Source organism: Nannospalax galili, unplaced genomic scaffold, assembly GCF_000622305.1.
Source record: "Nannospalax galili isolate Female #2095 unplaced genomic scaffold, S.galili_v1.0 scaffold788, whole genome shotgun sequence".
Taxonomy (NCBI): domain Eukaryota; kingdom Metazoa; phylum Chordata; class Mammalia; order Rodentia; family Spalacidae; genus Nannospalax; species Nannospalax galili.
The window spans coordinates 720,719-741,595 of NW_008359996.1; the positions used below are offsets into that span (position 1 = coordinate 720,719).

General features: G+C 49.4%; 3 protein-coding genes across 4 annotated transcripts in view; 2 read left to right on the forward strand and 1 right to left on the reverse strand.

The window, feature by feature from the left end:
* Nucleotides 1–2,441, forward strand: part of Prss36 (serine protease 36) — a 16,567-nt gene extending 14,126 nt beyond the window's left edge. Inside the window, 4 exon segments of the mRNA XM_029559044.1 lie at nt 509–746; nt 860–1,001; nt 1,301–1,379; nt 1,968–2,441. Coding sequence (XP_029414904.1) covers nt 509–746; nt 860–1,001; nt 1,301–1,379; nt 1,968–2,249 — 741 coding nt within the window. The 3' untranslated portion in view covers nt 2,250–2,441.
* Nucleotides 2,442–4,568: 2,127 nt separating this feature from the next.
* Prss8 (serine protease 8) lies at nt 4,569–8,620 on the forward strand. Of its 2 annotated transcripts, XM_029559050.1 has the most exons (6): nt 4,569–4,956; nt 5,210–5,227; nt 6,520–6,682; nt 7,073–7,344; nt 7,426–7,592; nt 7,722–8,620. In XM_029559050.1, the coding sequence occupies exons 1-6, from the start codon at nt 4,872–4,874 to the stop codon at nt 8,043–8,045; spliced, it is 1,029 nt and encodes a 342-aa protein (XP_029414910.1). In that variant the 5' UTR covers nt 4,569–4,871; the 3' UTR covers nt 8,046–8,620. The 2 variants fall into 2 exon arrangements, with proteins under 2 accessions (XP_029414910.1, XP_029414911.1); XM_029559051.1 differs by lacking the exon at nt 5,210–5,227.
* A 52-nt stretch (nt 8,621–8,672) lies between these two features.
* Kat8 (lysine acetyltransferase 8) lies at nt 8,673–20,569 on the reverse strand. Its single transcript, XM_008823801.3, has 11 exons — nt 20,272–20,569; nt 18,946–19,020; nt 18,695–18,870; nt 14,266–14,319; nt 14,007–14,171; nt 12,704–12,793; nt 9,938–10,078; nt 9,762–9,855; nt 9,505–9,655; nt 9,187–9,341; nt 8,673–8,844 (listed from the first exon to the last, which is right to left on the reverse strand). The coding sequence occupies exons 1-11, from the start codon at nt 20,471–20,473 to the stop codon at nt 8,780–8,782; spliced, it is 1,368 nt and encodes a 455-aa protein (XP_008822023.1). The 5' UTR covers nt 20,474–20,569; the 3' UTR covers nt 8,673–8,779.
* Between the last annotated feature and the right edge of the window lie 308 nt (nt 20,570–20,877).

The following is a 20,877-nucleotide window of genomic DNA, read 5'->3' on the forward strand; positions in this document are numbered from 1 at the left end:
TTATTTTATGTGTATGAGTGTGTTGTCTGCATGTAAGTGCACCGGTGTTGTGCAGTGGCCACAGAGATCAGAAAAGGGCATCGGATCCCCTGGAACTGGAGTTAGGGACAGTTGTTAGCTACTATGTGGGTGCTGGAAACCAAACCCAGGTCCTCAGCAAAAGTAGCCAGTGCTCTTAACCACTGAGCCATCTCCTCTCCCGGCCCTCTTTTGTGAGTGCTGGGGTTCAGAACCCAGGTCCTTGTGAGGCAAGCAGTTTAGCAACTGAGCCACCTCCTCAGCCCCAAGCTTGGCCATTTTGAGGGGGCTGAGGTGGGTTCTGAACAGATGTTGCAGTTTGTCTCTATCCCCAGGCTTACAGTCTTCCACAAATTAATATTGGAACTTGGTTTGCAGGGGATTTGATTTGTCTTCTAGGGAGAATCTGGATTCCAGGAAAGCCCAGGAAGAGCTGATGCTCTGTACACCTGCAACCAGCGCTCATGCTAGTAACACTGTTTTGCAGCAGAATGATTCCAGTTGGAGCCTTCTGTGTCGGGAAGAGGGGACATGGTTCCTGACTGGAATCAGAGACTTCTCAAGCAACTGCCTCTGTCCCCGAGCCTTCTCCCCGCTGCAAACCCACAGCCCATGGATCAGCCATGTGACTCGGGGCACTTAGCTGGAAAACCAGCTAGCCTGGGACTGGGGCCCTGAGGGGGAGGAGACTGAGACACAGACTTGCCCCTCACACAGTGAGTGTGGTGGTGAGCAGGGGTCTTTGAGGCTTTCAGAGTTCCTGGGGATATGTAGATCCATGGGAAGGCCTTCAGGGGGCAGCTACAGAGTTCCCATTGAGATGGCCACCTCCCCTCTCCAGCCTGTGGCCTAAGACCAAAGACCACTCCAGCCGGTGTGTTGTGGCCCTGGCTGGCAGAGAAGTATGTGTCTGGTGATCAAGTCTGTACTGGGATCCTCGTGGCCCTGGGCTGGGTCCTGTCGGCCACACACTGTATTCTCAGGTGGGTCTCCTTGCAAGAGGCAAGGTGGGGAAAGTTGGGTGGTGATTCAAAGGACTCTTTCAATAGTAGGATGTTATCCCTTTGGGGGCTCATATAGCACAGGGAAACCACTGTGGAATATTTTTGTTCTGATGTTTTGGTTTGGTTTGGGTTTTTTGTGTGAGATCTTTTGAGTCAGACAACAATCATGAAGCAATTAGTAGATGACTCTAGAGACCTAGTCTATCCTTTTCTCTTGTGCTAGGAAGGACTTTACCAGCAATGAGAGAAATAGATGATGTTGGTTCTTGTTCCAACAGGCTGGGCTCTACAACAGTGCCTTACATTGATGTGTATCTGGGCCGGGTAGGGGCCAGCCCATTCCCACAGGGCCGGCCAGCATCTCAGTCGGTCATCAGCATCCGCCTGCCCCGACACTTGGGACTCAGGCCCCCCTTGGTCCTCCTGGAGCTGAGCTCTCGAGTTGAGCCCTCCCCATCAGCCCTGCCCATCTGCCTATACCTAGGGAGTGCCCCCCCCCACAGGCCAGCTGCTGGGTGCTGGGCTAGAAGGACCTCCAGAACCAAGGTGAGCACCCTGGGTCAAGGGAATGAGGAGTGACCTGAGGCTAGAACCCTGGAACAACTCTGTCCTCTCTCTAGTTCCTGTAGCTGCTGCTGTCTCCATCTTGACATCACGACTCTGTCGCTGCATCTATCAGGGCATTCTGCCCCCTGAGACCTGTATCCTCTATGCTGAAGGGCAGGAGGATAGATGTGAGGTACAGGGGCCTAAGCATCTTGATTCTTGGAGAAAGGCAGTGTTGGGCAACTAAATCCTAGAGAGATTGGGACTGGAATTCTTGGTATGGGGCTTCAATAGAAATAAGCAGTATTTCTGGATTAGACCTTGGAGACACCAAGGGAAGGTGCAGAGGACCCTATAAAAGGGTAACAGACCCACTTGGCCTTGGCTCCAACTGTGCAGGTGACCTCAGCACCTCCCCTCCTATGCCAAACTGAGGAAGGCCCCTGGGTTCTCATGGGCATGGCTGTCCATGGGAGCCGTGAGCTGTTTGCAGCCATTGGTCCTGAAGAGACCAGGATCTCCCAGACAGTGGGAGAAGCCCATTTCCTTCAACCTAGTGGCCCTCCCTACTGGCCTCCTGAAGGCAGTAACCTCTGTCCCCCAGACTTGGCAGGAGCTTCGAGCTCCCTGAGGGTTACTACTCTGCTCCTGCCCTTACTGGCTCAACTGATCCAGGACTGAGTCTGGCTCCTCAGTGACTTCTTCAGGCCATCCAGCAGGGCTGGAATGTGGTCCAACCAGCCAGCTCCTGGGCCTGGAAAGGGCCTCATCCACCCAGACTGCAGCAGCTTTCAGATAATTGGACCTCAATGCTGGCTACTAAGACCCAAAAATCCTTGGAGGTAGGGGAGGAGCAGACAATAAAGATGTAAATACAGACTCATGGCCTTGTAGCTCACTGGGGTGGCTCAGGGGATGAATACCTCACAGCTTAGGGGGAACCCCCAGGGATAGGGCCCCTCCCTTCCAGTGAGTCAGGCCTTGGGCTCCCAAGAAATGTGTCCCCTATAACGTGGCAGCTATTCCCTCATTCCTGCCCCTGGGCGGGGGAGGTTAGGTGAACATCTGGTTGTGTGTCACCTCTCCACTGGAATTAGTGTCCCTAGCATCTGCAGCATACCTCAGCCCTGGCTGTGTACCCTGTTTCTCCATCCACTAGACCAAGAGGGACTTGGGATATGAAAGCCAGCCCCAAACACACATGCTAATGTATAATGTATGGGTCTAGAGTCTCCAGCACACACACATGACCCACTGTACCTTTCAAGGACCACCACTTGTACATTCGAACCAGTGCCCCCAGGATTTGGACCACTTGCATGCCCATGCCACCACCACACCTACTGCTTACCTGTGTGCCTCCCTGCTAAGCAGCAAGGTATAACAACTGGAGCCTGAAAAATAAGCTCACCAAGTGCTCCCAGTCAAGTGGGAAACACATCTGGACATCCCTGGCTGGAAATCAAGAAATGGTCAGAGAGGAAATGTTTGAGCACAGAGAAAGGGTAAATAGGGACCTGAAAGGGGTGGAAGTCGAACATGGGCAAAAGAGCAGTCACTGCTGAGGTTAGGGTGACAGTCTCAGGGTTATACAGGCAGAGAAGGAGACTGGAGGTAGGCTGGAAGTTGGTCGAGGAGCTGAGGAGGATAGCGGTTAAAAGGGCCAGTCTTTTCCTTAGCTTCTAGAAGATACCAAAGTGAATATTCTTCAGAAGCTCCTTGGGGAAGTAGAGGTCCCACCTGCTCTCTATATCCAGCCAGTCAGCCAACCCTGTGCTACCCCCACATGGAACCTGCCCCATCCTTTCCCTAAACTCACCATGACCCTCCGTGTCTTGCCCCTCCCTTTCATCCCCTCCGCGGAGTCCAGAGGCTCAGGCTTCTGGGAAGAGGGTGAGGAAAGTAATGGTCTGTTTTCCTCAAGCCCAAAATATATTCAAAGTGCCACGCTGGCAGAGGATGGACTTGATCCCATCCCAGTCACACAGGTCTTTCCCTAAACTTCCCTTTGTGTGCATGTGCTTGTGCACACCCATACATGTTTGTGTGGAGGCTATTTCTTTCCACCTTATATTTCTGATGGGGCTCTCTGAACCTAAAGCTCACTGTTTCATCTGGACTAGCTAGCCAGTAAACCCCCAACCCAGTGTCTCCACCCCAGCACTGGAGTAATGGGTGTGTCACCATACCCAGCTTTAATGTGGGTGCTGAGGATCTGAACTCCAGTCCTTATGCTTGCACGGCAAGCACTTCACCCACTGAGCTACCTCCCAGGCCCTGTCCCTAACTTCTGCCACTGGAACCCTCAACAGCAGATGCTCCCTTGCTTTACCAGGCCCAGCTTTGTTTTGTTGGCATCTTTTCAGGTTCACTTAGGGCTTGATTTTCAACATTCTTCTACTTCTGCAGCTACTGTGCAATTGCAAGAGCCCCCCCCCACACTCTTGTCCATCACAACTCCTAGTCTGAAATTATTCTATAGTTGCTTGTGATTATTTGATTCAAGTCTAACATCCCTACTTCACCATAATGAGCACAAGGAGGTCATGAATGGTATCTGTTTTGCCTCCCTGTGCCTGGGGCACAGTAGGTACTCATCAATACTTACTGGATGATTGTCAATAGCCAGACATGCCCAACACCTACAGAAAGGCTGCCAACTTTACAGAGAGGACCTGGCAGGGATGATCTTGGCCTGGGGCACCCCTAGTGTTCTGGGCTGAGGAGGGAGGTAGGGAGGAAGCAGAGGCAATATGCGCCCACAATAACAAAGGCTGGGCCAGGCCCTGGCAGGCATGGGGGGTCATAGCTGGCTAGAGACCTGAAATACCTGAGGACAGTTGGCTGACCCTCGGGGTTTCCAGCCCTGCTGTCTGGCTGGCCTGCATCAGTCCTCCCTTCAAAGCACCGCCCCCACCCTTAGGGCCTCCTTGGTTGGAAAGGACTCCAGACTTGAGAAGAAGGAAAAGAAAACCAACCAACCACACTGAGCCAGGAGGGTGGAGCTAAGGGAGGAGCCCACAGGTAGTTGCCTTCCACCAAGGCACCTGGAAAGGTCTCTGTGGCCAGGCCGTGAGGGAGACAGGTTCACTCCGGTCACTGCAGAGACTAAAGGCCTATCCCGCCCTCCTGCCCCTTGTGGCCATTCCTTTCCTGAGAAACCAGACATTTGTCTCACCTTCCCAGCCTTGATCCTGGGATTCCTTACCTCAGAGCCCACACACAGATCCTGCCTTCAAAACCAGCTCTAGGCTCCTTCCAGTCCTACCTGGAGTCCCCCCCCAGGGGCCCTCATCCTGGGCCATGGCCTTATGGTCGGGCCTGGGGCCTGGGCAGCTGGAAGCTGCAGCCATTCTGCTCTTTCTTGGATTGTTCCAGCCAGGGATGGGTGAGTACTGATCAGCAGGGAGGGGGACTTGGAGAGGGCCCCGGAGAGAGCAGGCACAGTCCTTTGCAGTGCACAGCCCTTTTCCTGGACTCACGAATCCCTGAATCCCTAGTGTCCGTTCTACTTACCCTTCTCCCTTCAGCCCCCAAGCAAGCAAGGGGGTCACCCTCTACGCAAGTGGCAAGCGTTTAGGGTCTGGGAACATTGGTCTCTGTTTACGCCTTCCCTTTTTTTTTTTTCTCTCTCTCTCCAGGAGCTGACGGGGCCGAAGGTGAGGCTGGCCAGGGAATTAGGAAATGGGAATGCGGTGGCACCCTGATTTTAAAGTCACCCTGCTAAGCTCGCTCACCTGCCCACATTAAGTGTGTGGGATTATGGCTCTTGCTTTATAGATGAAGGATCTGAAGTGCAGGAAAGCATTAAGTTGACCGAGGACAGCTGTAAGTTGAAGCTGATCATAAATGACTGAGTGAGCGCTTGAGATAGTTCTGAGGGAAACTAAACAGACCAACTCTGAGGCAAACTGGTTTTCAGCCAGAGCTGAACTGTTTAGAGACCTCATTCCCCCACCTTTCTAAGCTCTAGTTTCTTCATCTGTTAAAACCCGTCAGTTCTATCCAGCTCCTGCTAGTGTAGTGATGATTCCAGTCAATAAAGAAGTGAAAGCCCCTCAGACCTAGACCTGCTGCGACTGTGTCTAAATGGCAGCCACTGTCAGGGTTATGAAAGAATGGAGGAGGAGACTGGCTGGCTGTTTTCTCTGCTTGAGGAAAGCCACTTTATGAAAGGCAGTTGGGCTCCACTCCAAGCTCAGTGAGGGCAGGTCCACATCTCAGAGGCTCCATTTCTGTTCAGTGTTCTACCACATCCACAACTCTATGTGCCCAGTGTGTGTGTGGGTGTCCCTAGGGAATGCAAGGTTGGTGTGGTTGGAACAATCAGACATGAAAACAGCTGTAAGCCTGGGCAGTGTCCGAGGAACAGGGGACCTGGGAGCTGAGAGCAATACCTGTGACTCAGCCAGCTAGGTCAGGATAGGCTGTGGCGGGGTTACCCTTTGGACCGTCTCCACAAACCAAGCAAAGGAGAAACAAGAAAAGCATTTGAAGTGGTGACCTAAATTAGCAAAGGGCCAGAGGTGAGCAGGGACTAGCCCAATGTATGTGACAAGGAATGTCCAGAGGGATGGCTGGAGTTGACAGAGCCATAGACTGTCTGGAATGTATCTTAAGGTCAGTGTGGAGCCTCGGAAGGGCTTAGCAGGGATATGACTTGGCCAGATTTGTGGCTTATAAAGATATTCAGATTTACTGTAAGGAATGGATTGGATGGAAAGCAAGAGGGCTTGAGAGGAAGAGGCTGCTGTGAGATTTGAACAGGCCAGCAAGAGGCATAACTGCTCACACCTGATGAGCCATGAGATGGAGACAAAAGGGTGGCTGAATTTGAACCCACTTCCCAGGCTGTAAAACAGGTCTCTTGTAGTGTCAGAATGGCAGGCTAAGAGCCTGCTGTGGGTACCACCAAAAGGCCTGACCTCACCTTCCCTTCCTCCCTGAGCAGCCCACTGTGGTGTAGTAATCCAGGCACGCATCACAGGCGGCAGCAATGCAAAGCCTGCTCAGTGGCCCTGGCAAGTCAGCATCACCTATGATGGAGGCCATGTGTGTGGTGGATCGCTTGTGTCTGATCAGTGGGTGCTGTCGGCTGCTCACTGCTTCCCCAGGTACCAACCAAGTGGAGGGAGAGGGTCAAAAGTGGACTGGAAAACCGGGATCAGTATCAGCCCAGACAGTGATAGCAGGCCTTTAATCCCAGCACTAGAGAGGAGGCAGGGGGAATCTCTGGGTGTTCCAGGCTAGCCTGGTCAACATAGCAAGTTCCAGGACAGCTAGAGCTGCATAGTGAGACCCTATGTGTCCCCCCACCCCCTCCCGAATTCAGTATTGTCTGAAAGTACAGGTCAGAGGTAGAGATGAGGGTTAGGGTCATAGGATAAAACTATACCCTAAAGGTACTGTTTGGGTTCAGAATCTGAGATAAAGCACCAGAAGGCAAGAGGGATCAAGGAACAAGGGGTGGTCTTCCAGGTCTTCCTTTGCCCTCTTGCCTGCAGGGAACACTACAAAGATGACTATGAGGTAAAGCTGGGGGCTCACCAGCTAGACACCTATACCAACGACACTGTGGTCCGCACAGTGGCCGAGGTCATCTCTCACCCCAGCTACCGTGAGGAGGGCTCCGAGGGTGACATTGCACTCCTTCGCCTCAGCAGCCCCATCACCTTCTCCCGCCACATCAGACCCATCTGCCTCCCTGCAGCCAATGCCTCCTTCCCCAATGGCCTCCTCTGTACTGTCACAGGATGGGGTCATGTGGCCCCCTCAGGTGAGGAGGGCACTGGATGCCTAGAGGCAGGGAAGGGAGGCTGAGGTTGGGGCCCTGAGTAAGCACCTTTTGTCCGGGCAGTGAGCCTCCAAACCCCTAGACCACTGCAGCAGCTTGAGGTGCCACTGATCAGCCGTGAGACCTGTAGCTGTCTATACAACATCAATGCCAAGCCTGAAGAACCCCAGTCCATCCAGCAGGACATGCTGTGTGCTGGCTATGTGAAAGGAGGCAAGGACGCGTGCCAGGTAAGTGCACAGAGGGAACAGAGGAGACAGGTGCCTTGGGAGATGAGGGCTGGTTGGAGCTGGCATGGATGACTGCTGGCCACTGGTCTGGTCTGGTCTTGACATCTGTTTTGTGGCTTTTCTCCTTAGGGTGACTCTGGAGGCCCACTCTCCTGCCCTGTGGAGGGCCTCTGGTACCTAACAGGCATTGTGAGCTGGGGTGATGCTTGTGGAGCCCCCAACAGACCTGGAGTATACACCATGACTTCTAGCTATGCCTCCTGGATCCACAACTATGTGGCAGAACTCCAGCCTCGTGTGGTTCCCCAAACCCAGGAGTCACAGCCTGATGGCCACCTCTGCAATCACCAGTCTGTCTTCAACTCAGCCCAAGCCCAGGGATTGCCAAGGTCCATTCTTCTCTTGTCACTGGGCCTGACCCTGGGCCTCTTCTGCCCTTGGCTTGAACATTAAGCCACTCACCTTCAAAGCTGCCTGTGCTTCCAGGACTGACAGTACACCCAAGGACACATGCCTGTTTCCAAGAAGGGACCTGGTCTTTGCCTTACCTCCCCCCAGGACTCTTTGGGAGGCCAGTATACCATCTTGATCTTTGAGCCCATTTTTCTGGACTTGCTCTTTGGGACCATAATCTAGGTCTAAGACATTTATAGTCCACATTTATAGTCTGTGGAAGGCCACCTCTCTATACTGTCTGCAGCTTATTGGTTAGGCTCCTGTGGAGCTCCCAAGATGCCTCATCTATGAAGATGAGCCCTGACTTCCACCTGTTTCTAGCAGAATGCTGCAGAAAGCTGGCTTCAGGTCCCTAGCCACCCTGCCTGATGAGCCCATCACTCTGTCCTCTTCCTGTCTTCTGGGCTTTGCCTGTCTTTGAGACAGGAAAGACCTCAACCTTGCCCCACTGGCTGCCAACCCCCCTTGAACCCAACTCCTGTACTCCGGAGGACTGAGCCCCCACTGGAGCTGGCTGGGGCTTGGATCAGGGTGAAGGATAAAGGAGCAAGGAATAAAATGTCTGGAACATACCCGCTGCGTGTGAATAGTTATCACCTTTGGCATCTCCTCCATCTCCAAAGGCCAGAGCCATCAGCAGAATTTACTTTATTAAAAAATGATGAAACAGGTCTGTACACATTTACAGGCTACGGGCCAGGAGACACAGGTCCAGCTGCAGCTTCGGCCACTCACTTCTTGGAGAGTTTGACTTGCTTGTGCTTCGGGGGTGCCCACTTGAGGCAAACAGAGTCCACTGTGGGGAAAAGAGGCATGAAAGGCAAGCAGAGCCTCTGGGCCAGGTCTGCTTACACCTGGCTGCTCTCTATGGGCCCAGGCCAGGTTTCACCTCCTCCAGGGAAGAACAAAAGGGCAGCCTCAGTCCTGAGGAGGGGGTAGGGAATCCCAAGAATGAGTAACCTGCCCCTGCCTGGAGGTTGCAGTCCTAGAAGCTGGTTCAACTGGTTTGGGATCTTGTGACAGCAAAAAAGGTCTTTGCTTTTAGCAACCTTTATATTCCACCCACCCAGCTAACACACACACACACACACACACACACACACACACACACACACACACACAGTAGCCCTTCACCTACCTGTGATAGGTGGTTTCTTATACTGTGCACTTTTGAGATGTTCTTCTACCAGCTTGGGTGTGACACAAATCACATGCTGGCCCTTCCAGTACTTGACCATGTTGAGGGACTGTAGGGTGCTGATGATGTCATTCTGGGTGATGCTGGTCATCTGGCTGTAGAGAGGGATTAGAGCACATGCTGGAGATAGAAAAAGGGATAGGAGACAAGATCCACAGCCAATCTTAGGAGCCTATCCCTATAGGATTCCAGAATGACTCTCCTAAGGTCCCTGATGGACAAGGTATCCCCATCCTCACTAGAGACCATGGCCCTTACCTAAGGTCTTTGATGGACAGTGTGCCCCGGAAGTCTCGCAGGATTTCTAGCAAGACCCATGACCAGTAGCTGCGGTAGCTGAGCTTGCCCAGGTCAGACAGTGGCTTCTCTGGGGAGCCTACAGTACTCTCTAGCTTGGAGAGCTCATAACCTGGCAATGACAGAAAAAGACTCTTAATGATGGCTATCCCTCTGAACACCCCCCACCCCCAGTACTTCTAGCTACCCTCTTCCTTGACTGACCAGCAGCTACTTACTGAAAGCAATGAGAAACTTCCCATAGCCGCGACGCTGGTAGGGGGGCAGTGTCAGGATACAGGCCACGTTGTTTCCATCTGGGGACTCTTTCTCCTGTGGGGGGGCATGGAATGCTCAGGTCCTTTGGGACCAATCTAGTTTATAATACCCTCTCCCAGATTTCCCAATCCAGTACCTTAGAGAAGTAGCCGACAATGTGGGCCCCTTGCCTGTCTACCTCTGTCAAGATGTAAAAGACAAAGGGTTCCACATCAAAGTACAGTGTCTTGTGATCCAGGAAAAGTTTGGCCAGCAGGCACAGGTTCTGACAGTATATCTAGGAGTAAGAGGTGGAAACAGGTTTATCAAACAAGTACAATGCCTCCATCCAGCCTGGGCATGAGTGGCCACTCTGGCTCTGCACATACGTGGCTACAAATAGCAGCCAGAGCCAGTTGAGGGAAACGGCTCCCCCCAGAACATAGGATACAGGATATAGAACTCAAGGGACTCTTAGAGTCAGTGTGATAGACAGGAGGCTCAAAATTAGCATTAACATAGTAATGGAATAGCTGGATTTATCACAGCTGCCACCTTACTTTTTATTATTTATTTATATTTATCTATATTTTATCTATCTATCTATCATCTATCTATATCTATCTATCTATCTATCTATCTATCTATCTATCTATCTATCTATCTATCTATCTATCTATCTACCTATCATCTATCTATCTGAGACAGGGTCTTATTGTGTAGTTCCGGTTTGCCTAGAACTTGCTACACAGAGCAGACTGGCCTTGAACTCAGAGATCTACCTGTCTGCCTGACTGCCTCTGCCTCCCGAGTGCTGGGATTAAAAGCATACACCTCCACACCTGGCTATCTGCCACTTTTTAAAAAATAAATTGTATTAGGTAGCCAGGTGTGGTGGTGTATGCCTTTAATCCCAACACCGGGGAGGCAGAGACAGGCAGATCTCTGTGAGTTCAAGGCCAGCCTGGTCTACATAGGGAGATCCAGGCCAGCTGGGGCTACAGGGAGACCCTGTCTCAAAAAAAAAAAAAAAATTAAGTTAAAGGTCGATTATTACTTACAAAGGACAATTTTCAGGTGCTGGTTCTCTCCTTCCATGATGGGTCCCAGGGAAAGAACTCAAGTTGTCAGGCTTATGCAGCAAGCACTTTTACCTTTTGAGCGATTTCACTAGCCCAAATGCTACTTTTGAGTGCCAAATAAAGGTCAGGGATTTTACATGCATAATCAGGTTCAATCTTTACAGATATTACCTTGTGTTTCAGAACAACAAACTAAGGCCCAGAAAAGATAAATGCTTCCCTAAGGTTCTACGGCTGGTAAGTGCCAGAATAGGAATTCAACTGTTACAGGTTTTGTATTGCTCATAGGTAGGCCAGCACCCAATACAAAGCTGCTAAGCAAGAAGCTGGTAACTGCTGACTAGAGGGGCCTGAGGCAAAAGCCTGAGCTGTCTGCTCACTTGGCCACACTTCCTGCTAGACTCAACCTAACTGATATAGACCCAGAGGCCTGCCCAGGCCAGCATTAGAAGACAGTGGGAGTAGGACCTTGAGATCAGCTTCATGGCACAGGGTAAAGGGGTCTCTGAGTTTGGTTTGGTTTTCCTTTTTGAGACAGGGTCTCTCTGTATCAGCCTAGGCTGGCCTCAAACTTGTGGCAATCCTCCTGCCCAGTTTCCTGAGTGCTATAATTATAGGTGTGAGCCACCACACACAGTAGGTCTGTTTTTTTAAAAAACTTTTTAATTATTATTTTATGTGTATGTGTGTATTGGCTGTATGTAGGTAAGTGCACCCATGTCCTGCCATGCCCATGGAGGTCAGAAGAGGGCGTCAGATCCCCTGAAACTGGAGTTACAGATGGTTGTTGGCGGCCATGTGGGTGTTGGGAGGCGAACCCAGGTCCTCTGCCAGAGCAGCCAGTGCTCTTAACCACTGAGCCATCTCTCCAGCCCCATCTCTGTTTTTTTTTATACCTCTTTACATCTCTCTCATTCAACCTCATTAACTGTGTGAGCTCAGCACTGCTAGTCCCATCTGACTTGGGAGCTGGGGTGGTTACATATGGTGCTGAGGTACCAAAGCTGGCAGAAGGTAGAACTGAAAGCACCACTTGTTTCCATTGGGGGCCCCGTCTGTCAGTCTACCCATAGGAAGGCAGAGTAGCTGACACAGATCAGGCTCAGAGTATTCCCCTAGCACAAGGCTACCTGGAACTCCAACAGTTAGTTCACCAATAACAACAAAGGCAATGTTTACTAACAGCCTATTAGGTGCCAGGCACATGCTAAATACCTGACATTTGTGGTCTCATTCCACCAAACAGATTAGGTAAATAATTATGACTCTTATCTTATGGATGAGGAAACAGGAACAAAACAAGGTTAAGTAACTTGTCTGAGGCCAGTCAGGAAATGACATGGTGATGTGAAGCTAGGAGCCACTGAGAAGCCTGCCCTCTTCATCTGGCAATCTGACATAATTTCCAAGGGAAATTGGAGCCTTCCCAGATTGGGCAGGCAAAAGCCAAGGTCTCAACAATGGAAAAGTGGTCTCAAAAGCCCATCCCTGGCCCACTGCTGTCATTCTGCCTCGAATAAGGAACTCAGCAAACAGTAGTAGCCAAGGAGATTCCCAGGAATCTCTCACAAAGCACTTCCCCAAGAGAAAGGTATTTAAGAGCAGCCTCAGGCAAGACAGTCACCCTGGGCTCCAGAACGACCCAAACCTGAACAATCTCCATCAGAAGAGGTGACCTCAGGGACAGATGGGAGACCTGGCCTGAGGTGGTACCACATGGCTATGTTCACTATGCACTAAGTAACATAAGACCTCACTCAGTAGATATAGATATGCATTAATGGCTGGCTGCCTGGTAGAGGTAGTGAGGAGTTCCTACAAGACCTGAGCCACAAGCTCACCTTATGATCTTTGCCGTCCACCTCATATACAGAGATGTTGCTCTTGCGATAGATCTCCTTCCCTGGGGGTTGCCGCCATTGACACTGGCCCTGGGGAGTGAGGATGAGGGAACACAGGTTTCAGACCCTTAGGTTCTCTGCTAAGTGATTTCCACTCCCCACTCTAGGGCCCAAACAAGTCTCTGCCTCTTGGTTTTGCCATCTGCAGGCCCTACGTTCAACATTCTGCCTACATCCAGTAATTCTCTTGTCTCCTCAACTGTAAAAAGGTATCTACTTCCCAAGGTAAAGAGGCTGATAACTTGCTCAAGTGTCACACAGGCGTCTAATTTCAGGTCTGTGTTGGCCTGCCATGACAATGCTCTTCCTAAACCTCATATTTTACCTAAGATCCCTTGCTTTGGGAAATGGCTTGCTGTGCTAGTAAAAAGTGCCCCCTTCCTGGCAGTTGTTGTACATCAGTTCTTCCTATCAGCCCACATCTTAGGACAATCATTGCTCAGGACTTGTTTTGGTAAGAAACTTGAGTAATTTTTTCTCCCATTCTACAAAAGAAGAAACTGAGGTCTGGAGAGAGGTGATAAGTTGGTCAAGGTTCCCCTGCCAACAGTGGGAAAGCCAGGCCTGAAATCCAGGGCTCGCTCTCTCTTCTCTCTCCTTTTCTTTCCTTCTCTCATATATATTTATTTACTTATTGGTCTTTTTTTTTTTTGAGACAGGGTCTCCAGGTAGCCCCAGCTAGCCTAGAACTCACTATGTGGACAGGCTAGCACTGAACTCACAGACCCACCTGCCTTTGCCTCCCGGTTTTTATATATATTTTTTAAGGATTTAGTTTTAACTATGTGTATGTGTGTGGGTGAGAGAGAGGGCATGGGATGTGAGTGCAGGTGCCAGCAGAAGCCAGAGGAGGATGTTGGATGTTGGATCCCCTGGAACTGGAGCTATGAGCAGTTGTGGCAGTTGTAAGCCACCCTACATGGGTGCCAGAAACTGAACTCAGGTCCTCTGCAAGAGCAGTAGAAGCTCTTAATTGCTGAACCATCTCTCCAGCTCCCTTCCTTCCTGTCTTTAAGCAGCCCATGCCAACCTTGAGCTCACTATGTGGCTAAGGATGACCCCAAACTTCTGATTCTCTTGTCTCTACCTCCTAAGTGCTAGGATTGCACGCGTGTACTGTGCAATTTGGATTCTTTCCCAGAAGAATCCAGGTTGGGTAGTTTTTCTCCTTGTAGTCAACTTCTCTGGACTCATCCCTGCTGCCCTGGGCCTGCCCCCTCTGCCCAGCCAGGCCCAGCCTCACCAGGTGGAAGCGGTAACTCTTCTCGTATTTCATGTACTTGAGGCAGTACTCGCAGAGCCAAAGCTTGGGCTGTTTCCCGTAGTCTTCTGGGAAAGGTGAGAAGTACCAGGCATCGATTTCATAATTCCCGATGTGGATCTTGTCTACATACTTCACCTTGGTGATCTGCAGACAGGACAGGAGTAGGGGGCAGGGCTAGCTAGAAGGGGCAGAGGGGGCAAAGAGTACCATTCCTAGCCCCCAGTCTGTTTCTGCTTACCGCCTCATGTTCCTTCTCCAAAGCTGCTGTGGTGGGGTCCATCTCTGCATAGGTCTGGACAAAAAGTGGACAGGGGTGAATAGACATGGTCAGGCTGTCTTTCTTTTGTCTCAGCACCAGCAATGCTTCTCTACTGTCTCCAAGAACTCATCTCTAAATGACAATAAGAATCATGCAAACAGCTAATTTGTTTTATGTGGTTGTGAGCCTGGCTGGTCTGAGCCCCACTCTTGTCTATCCTCCTACCCACCCACCTGGATGCCCACATCTAAATCTCTGACCAGATCAGAAGGGCTAGGATTAGGCCTGGTGTTGTTGGGTTATGAGCTCCAGCTATGCACTGAGGCAACCTGTGAGACTCAGATAAAATAATGGATCTTGCTTTCCAAGACCAGAGTAAGAACTGCTGCTGACTTGGACCTCCCTCCTGAACACCAGACCTCAGCAACTCAGGAGGCTGCTCCTTAGGTTCTTCCTACCTTCTCATAGGATCCATCAGACAGTAGGTGTCCAGAGGACCTCTAAGTTCCACTGTAAATCTGCTGCTCCTCTTAGGTCCCCCTTCCACTGGAGAGGTCATTGCCCAGGACTGATAACAAGGCTTACTCTTAAGACTTCTTCCTCAGCCTAATATCTAACCAGTGGCCAAATCCTAGTAGTTGATGCCAACTCTTTTTCTCCATGACATCTCTGGAATCAGTTCCTGTGAAATTTTTCTCTGACCCACTCCAAATAATTACTGCCACTACTCTGTCAGTCTGGACAACTGACTAGGGTTCCTTAAACTCCCTGACAAGCCCCAGCCCCTCAAAACCACCGCTGATACCTTTCTTCCAGCCTTAATCCTTCCACACATGCAGCTACTTCCACCTTGGGAACACTCTTCCTTCTTTTCATGTTGCTACAAAGTGCCTACCTCAACTTGACACAGAGCACAGATCAGGTGAGTCCATGACAGAGCTTGGTGAGCTATCATGTGTAATTATTTTGTTCTTTCCTGTCCTTCAAGGCCCAACATATTTCCCACTCACCTTCCAGGAAGTTTGTCTAGATTCATTTTTTTGTCTGGGTTTTGTCTGTTTTTGAAAGAGGGTCACATTACTTATACCACACAGGTCTAGAATTTGCCTTTTATCTTAGACTGGCCTTGAACTCCAAACTGGCAAGTCTTCTCATCTCAGCAAACCAATACTTCCTACCTCAGCCTCCCTGGCTGGGATTACAGTCACAAATACCTGGCCTTGACAGAGCATTCTTATTTCAATTTTACATAGTAAACAGACAGGAAGGGGTGAGGTCACTTCCCCTTAGGGACTTGCCAGCTGCCACATACTACAACTGTCAAGCACTCCATAGATATTATTCCATTTAGCTTTCACAATGAGTCTTTGAAACAAGAGTGCTCATCATCCCCACTGCATAAAAGAAGAAACTGAGGCACACAGAAGCAAAGTCACGCTCAAGGTCATAGATCTTGGACTCAGAGTAGCCCTGGTCAGTTCAATTCCAACAAAGACAAGAAAAACAAAAGAACAAAGATTTCACTCTTCAAGTATCTCTTTAAATTGCATTTCTCAGCTTTCACAAAGAACAATTCTTTTCTGAAAATACATTAAAGAACTACAAAACACTATTTTTCTTAAATGTTGCAATTTATTTAGAATAAAATGTTAATTAGAGCTGGGCACAGTGGCAGCACCTATAATCCCCGCACTTGAGATAGACAAGGAGGATCAATTCAAGGTCATCATACCAAATTTGAGGCCAGTCTAGGCTACATGAGATCGTATCTCAAAAAACAAATAAAAAAACAAGCCACATTAATTAGGTACACTCTGAAGAACTCTGCTGATAGGTTTACCCCTCACTTATCACTGCTCAGCCCACCCACAGTCATCTACCCTGCTGATTACCAGCTGAGAGGCACTCTCAAGTCAGTAAGCAAACAAAATCTTAAGTCTGTATTGTCTAATAGAGCAGCCACTAATCACATGTACTATTTAAGGCTGCTGCTGCTCCTTTTTCTTCCTTTTTTTTTTTTTTGAGACATGGTCTCCCTGTAGTCCTGACTGGAATTCACAGAGATCTGAGGAGGATCAATTCAAGGTCATCATACCAAATTTGAGGCCAGTCTAGGCTACATGAGATCGTATCTCAAAAAACAAATAAAAAAACAAGCCACATTAATTAGGTACACTCTGAAGAACTCTGCTGATAGGTTTACCCCTCACTTATCACTGCTCAGCCCACCCACAGTCATCTACCCTGCTGATTACCAGCTGAGAGGCACTCTCAAGTCAGTAAGCAAACAAAATCTTAAGTCTGTATTGTCTAATAGAGCAGCCACTAATCACATGTACTATTTAAGGCTGCTGCTGCTCCTTTTTCTTCCTTTTTTTTTTTTTTGAGACATGGTCTCCCTGTAGTCCTGACTGGAATTCACAGAGATCTGCCTGCCTCAGCCTCCCAAGTGTTGGCATTAAAAGTGTACACCACCATGCCTGGCTTCATATTTAAATTCATTAAAATTTAATTTCTTGTCAACATCTACAAACTAGTAATGAACAGCCACAGGTGACTGATAGTACATACTGTACTGCCTAGCATGACCCACTGAACATTTCTTCCACAGTGCTACCTTAAACTTGCAGGGTCTTTCTAGCTTTGGGTATTTACTTCCTATAACATCTATAATAGGAAGCACAGTTGGCACTGTAAACCAGATGACATGTTTGTGTATATACATGCATAAATTATATGTGAAATCAAAGTATCTCAAAACAATACTTACTTTTTAAAATATTTTATTTTTTTTTTATTTTATGTGTATGAGTGTATTGCCTGCATGTATGTGAGTGCACCCATGTCATGCAATGCCATAGAGGTCAGAAGAAGGCTTCAGATTCCCCTAGAACTGGAGTTAAGGACAGTTCGTAGCCACCATGTGGGTGCTGGGAATTGAACCCGGGTCTTCTGCAATAGCAGTCAGTGCTCTTAACCGCTGAGCAATCTCTCCAGCTCCACAATACTTACTCTTACTGACATGGAATGCACTGATATTTTCTAATTACCCTACTTCTTTTTTCCATTTAAAACAATTTAAATGTTTTAAATGTTATATGCACCACAGCAAAATGGTATTTAGAAACTATTAACATACTATGTCCACATAGTGTATCAGTTTCTCCTGTGACAGGTGAAACTAGCAACTGCTGCGGAGTCTTAGAGCATGGCAAGTCACGCTCATTTTAGAACAAGAATGGCACTTGGGAGGCAGTGGCAAAGGCAGGTGGATCTCCATGAGTTCCAGGCCAGCCAGGGGTGAATACTGAGACTCTATCTATAAAAAAGAAAAAGAAAATTAAGAAAAAAAAAAAAAAAGGAGGATCAAAATGGGAGAAAAGTAATCCCCAGAGGCAGTCTAGTTTGAAGAGTTCAAGGTAGGCCTAGGCTACATAGTCAAGACTCTAGTTTCAAGCAAACAAAAGAAAGTCAGGCATGGTGACTCATGATTGTAATCCTAGTACTTAGGAAGTAGATACAGGAGACTAGGAGTTCAAGGTCATCCTCTGCTATGTAGACTTTGAGGCCAGCCTGGGCTATAAGACTATCTCTCACACACATACACACACACACACACACAAAACAATGGGAAGGGCTGTCAAGATGACTCAGTGAGTACAGGTGCTTGCTGTACAAGCCTGGCAACCCGAGTTCAATCCCTGGAATCCACATAAAGGTATAAAGAGAAATGACTCCAAAAAATTGCCTTCTGGCCTCCACATACCATGGCACTTGTGAAAGTATATTTGAAAAAAAAAAAAAAAAGAATCCTGGTTTTGGATGAGTTTCTAGAATGTCTGGGCTCTGAAGAAAGTCCACTTGGCAGATATAATTCCTAACTGGATTCCCAAACCTATCTGTGCCTCCTTTGTAAACTAAACAAACCAATGTCTTGTATAAGTCCTGCCCACATTTTTACCAGCTGTGTAACTGGAAGGCTAATTATCCCTGTGGTGTCGGACTGATAAGGAGAATCTGATGAACTTATACATGCACAGTGTTCAACATGGTGCTTGGCTATAACCAAGTAACCAACATGATTTTTTTTCTTTTCCTTCCCTTTGGACTTAAATTGTTTTGCATACCATGGCACAGCCATTAGGAAACAAACCAGACTATTAGACAGTAAGCCAGAGTTCCAGTCCTGGCTGTACCATTTCCTTTGTGTGAGACAGCACCAAGTCCCTTCCCTCTCTAAGCCTCAGTATTCTTACATATGAAGAATAAATGAGAGATAAAGTCTCTGACACACTACAAGAGTTCAAGTGGGAGTTGCTATAGTTTTGTACTGGGGCCCAAGGCGCCTACAGGGATTGGCAGAAGCAGCTGGGCCTCCTCAGCCCTGGGGAATGCAAGGGGCCAAGACCTTCTGCACGTGATTGATCTCATCATGCTTGCGCTTTTGGTTTCGAGTGATCTTGCGTTCAGGCTGCTCGGCCAGCTCACTCAGGTATTTCTCAGAGTTCTTTTGCACAGCATCTTTCACTGTCTTGGTCAGCGCCAGCCGGTTCTTGTCTACCCATTCGTCCAGCCTCCTGTTAACTGTTAAGATGGACCATGAGGGTACTGATCTGCTACTTCTTCCCCCCACCAGGCCTAAGGGCCCCAAACACTCACAGCCCACATAGTGCACATAGAATTCCTCTCGGCCTTCCTGGTCATTCACTCGAGATTGGATCACTTCCGCTGAATCTGTGAAGACAAGAACAGGATTATCAGGTAAGAAGGGGTAAAAAAGGAAGGATCTGTTGCACATTTCCAGACTCATCAAGTCACTCTACTATGATAGTTACTGCCACAACCCTGTGGTGGGCCAGGTTAGGACCATTATTTCTATTGCACAGATGAGGAAAAAAAATTAGGCTTACAGAGGGTCAAAGATTTGGAAACTGAGAAAATCTGGTATTTGACCTTATTTAAGTATAGCTCTGAATTCATTGCTCATTTTAGTCATTCATTTGTCTGTGGTATGTGACAGCTGACTGTGGATTAAGACAGTTCACATGAACAAACACACACTCCTGTCGTAGTAGCAGACACCTTTTATCCCAGCATTCAGGAGGCAGAGGAGGGCAGATGTGTGAGTTTGAGGCCAGCCTAGTGTACATAGTAACCACAAAAAGAATGTGATCATGGGAGATTGAACTAAAAGATGAGTAAGAGCTAGTCAGGTAAACATAAGACAAAGAGACCAAGGCATACCAAGTTGAAAGGACAGGTGATTAAAAAGCATACAGTCTTCAGAGGGCACAGCCCAGCATGGTCTGGCAATGGTCTTTGCTAGGAGTGGCTAGAAACTGGAGAAGTCTCAGAAATTAATGCTACTCTAAGGAGTTTGGAATTTACTTTATTTTCTTAAATTACATTTACTTATTTTATAGGGAGGGCATATGCTATAGCGTGCTTGTGAAGGTGAGGGGACACTCAGGGGGAGTCGTTCTCTCCTTCCTCAATATGGATCCTAGGGATTGAACTCAGGTCATCAGGCTTGGAGACAAGCGCCTTTACCGGCTGAGCCATCTCCCCGGTCTGTAATTTGGGGTTTATCCTGAAGCTGAGGAAGAAGCTGAATATACGGGGAAATGTGTTTTTGTGTTTCAGACAGCCCTTTTGCTGGCGCTTTAGGGGAAAACAATGCAAAGACAGACAAGCAAAAATAAAGCAAAACAGTGAAACCGTGCAGGAACAGTTACCACGGTAACATATGAAGCCTGAAATCGGGCAAGAAGAATGGGTTCTCAGCCTGCGCTAACGCGGTAATCCCTACTGGTGGCCTCCCAACGCAGGGTTGGTAGCTCAATGCCCACTACGCCGCGTTCTACCTCGAGCCCCCCCTTCGCACCCCCCCCGCCCCTCCCCCCAGGACTCCCAGTCCCAGAACTCCCGCCCGGAGGTCCGGCCCCACCCCAAGCCCCGCCTCTGGGCTCTGGGCCCCGCCCTTACGCCAGGTGCTGTCCGGCCGCCGGCACAGGTACGTTTCTCCGATCTCCACCGTGACTTCTGGTTCGCCACGCGCCGAAGTCGGCGGGGAGACGCGGCCCGGGGATGGGGCAGCCCCTTCGACCGCCACATTTTCCCCGGGCCCGGGTTCGCCCTCCCCGACAGGTCCCGAAGTCGCTGCTGCAACTGCTCCCAGCGTCGCCATGCTGGTGGCGGAAGTGACGCCAGAGACCGGCGCCCAGGCGCGATTTCAGCTCCGGGTCAGCGGGGGAGGGGTGGTGTCTGGAGGGGTGGGAGCTTGTGATGTGGCGGGAGCTATTGTTTCTCGTGGAGGACTAGCGCGGCCGCCGGCTGCCAGCTTGTGGAGGCGGGCAGTGGGTTTTGAAGTTCGGTGGGTTTTCTGGTTTCGGTGTTTTGGACTTGCAGCCCAAGCTGGCCTGGAACTCTTTTATGTGGACCTGGCTGGCCTCGAGGTCCGACCGCCTGCTCTCGACTGCGCGGGTTAAAGGCGTGCGCCGCCTCGTCAGGCTTCTTTTTAATGTGCATGAGTGTTCTGCCTGCATTTATGTGTCCGTGCCATGCACTGCCCGCGGAGGCCAGAAGAGGGCG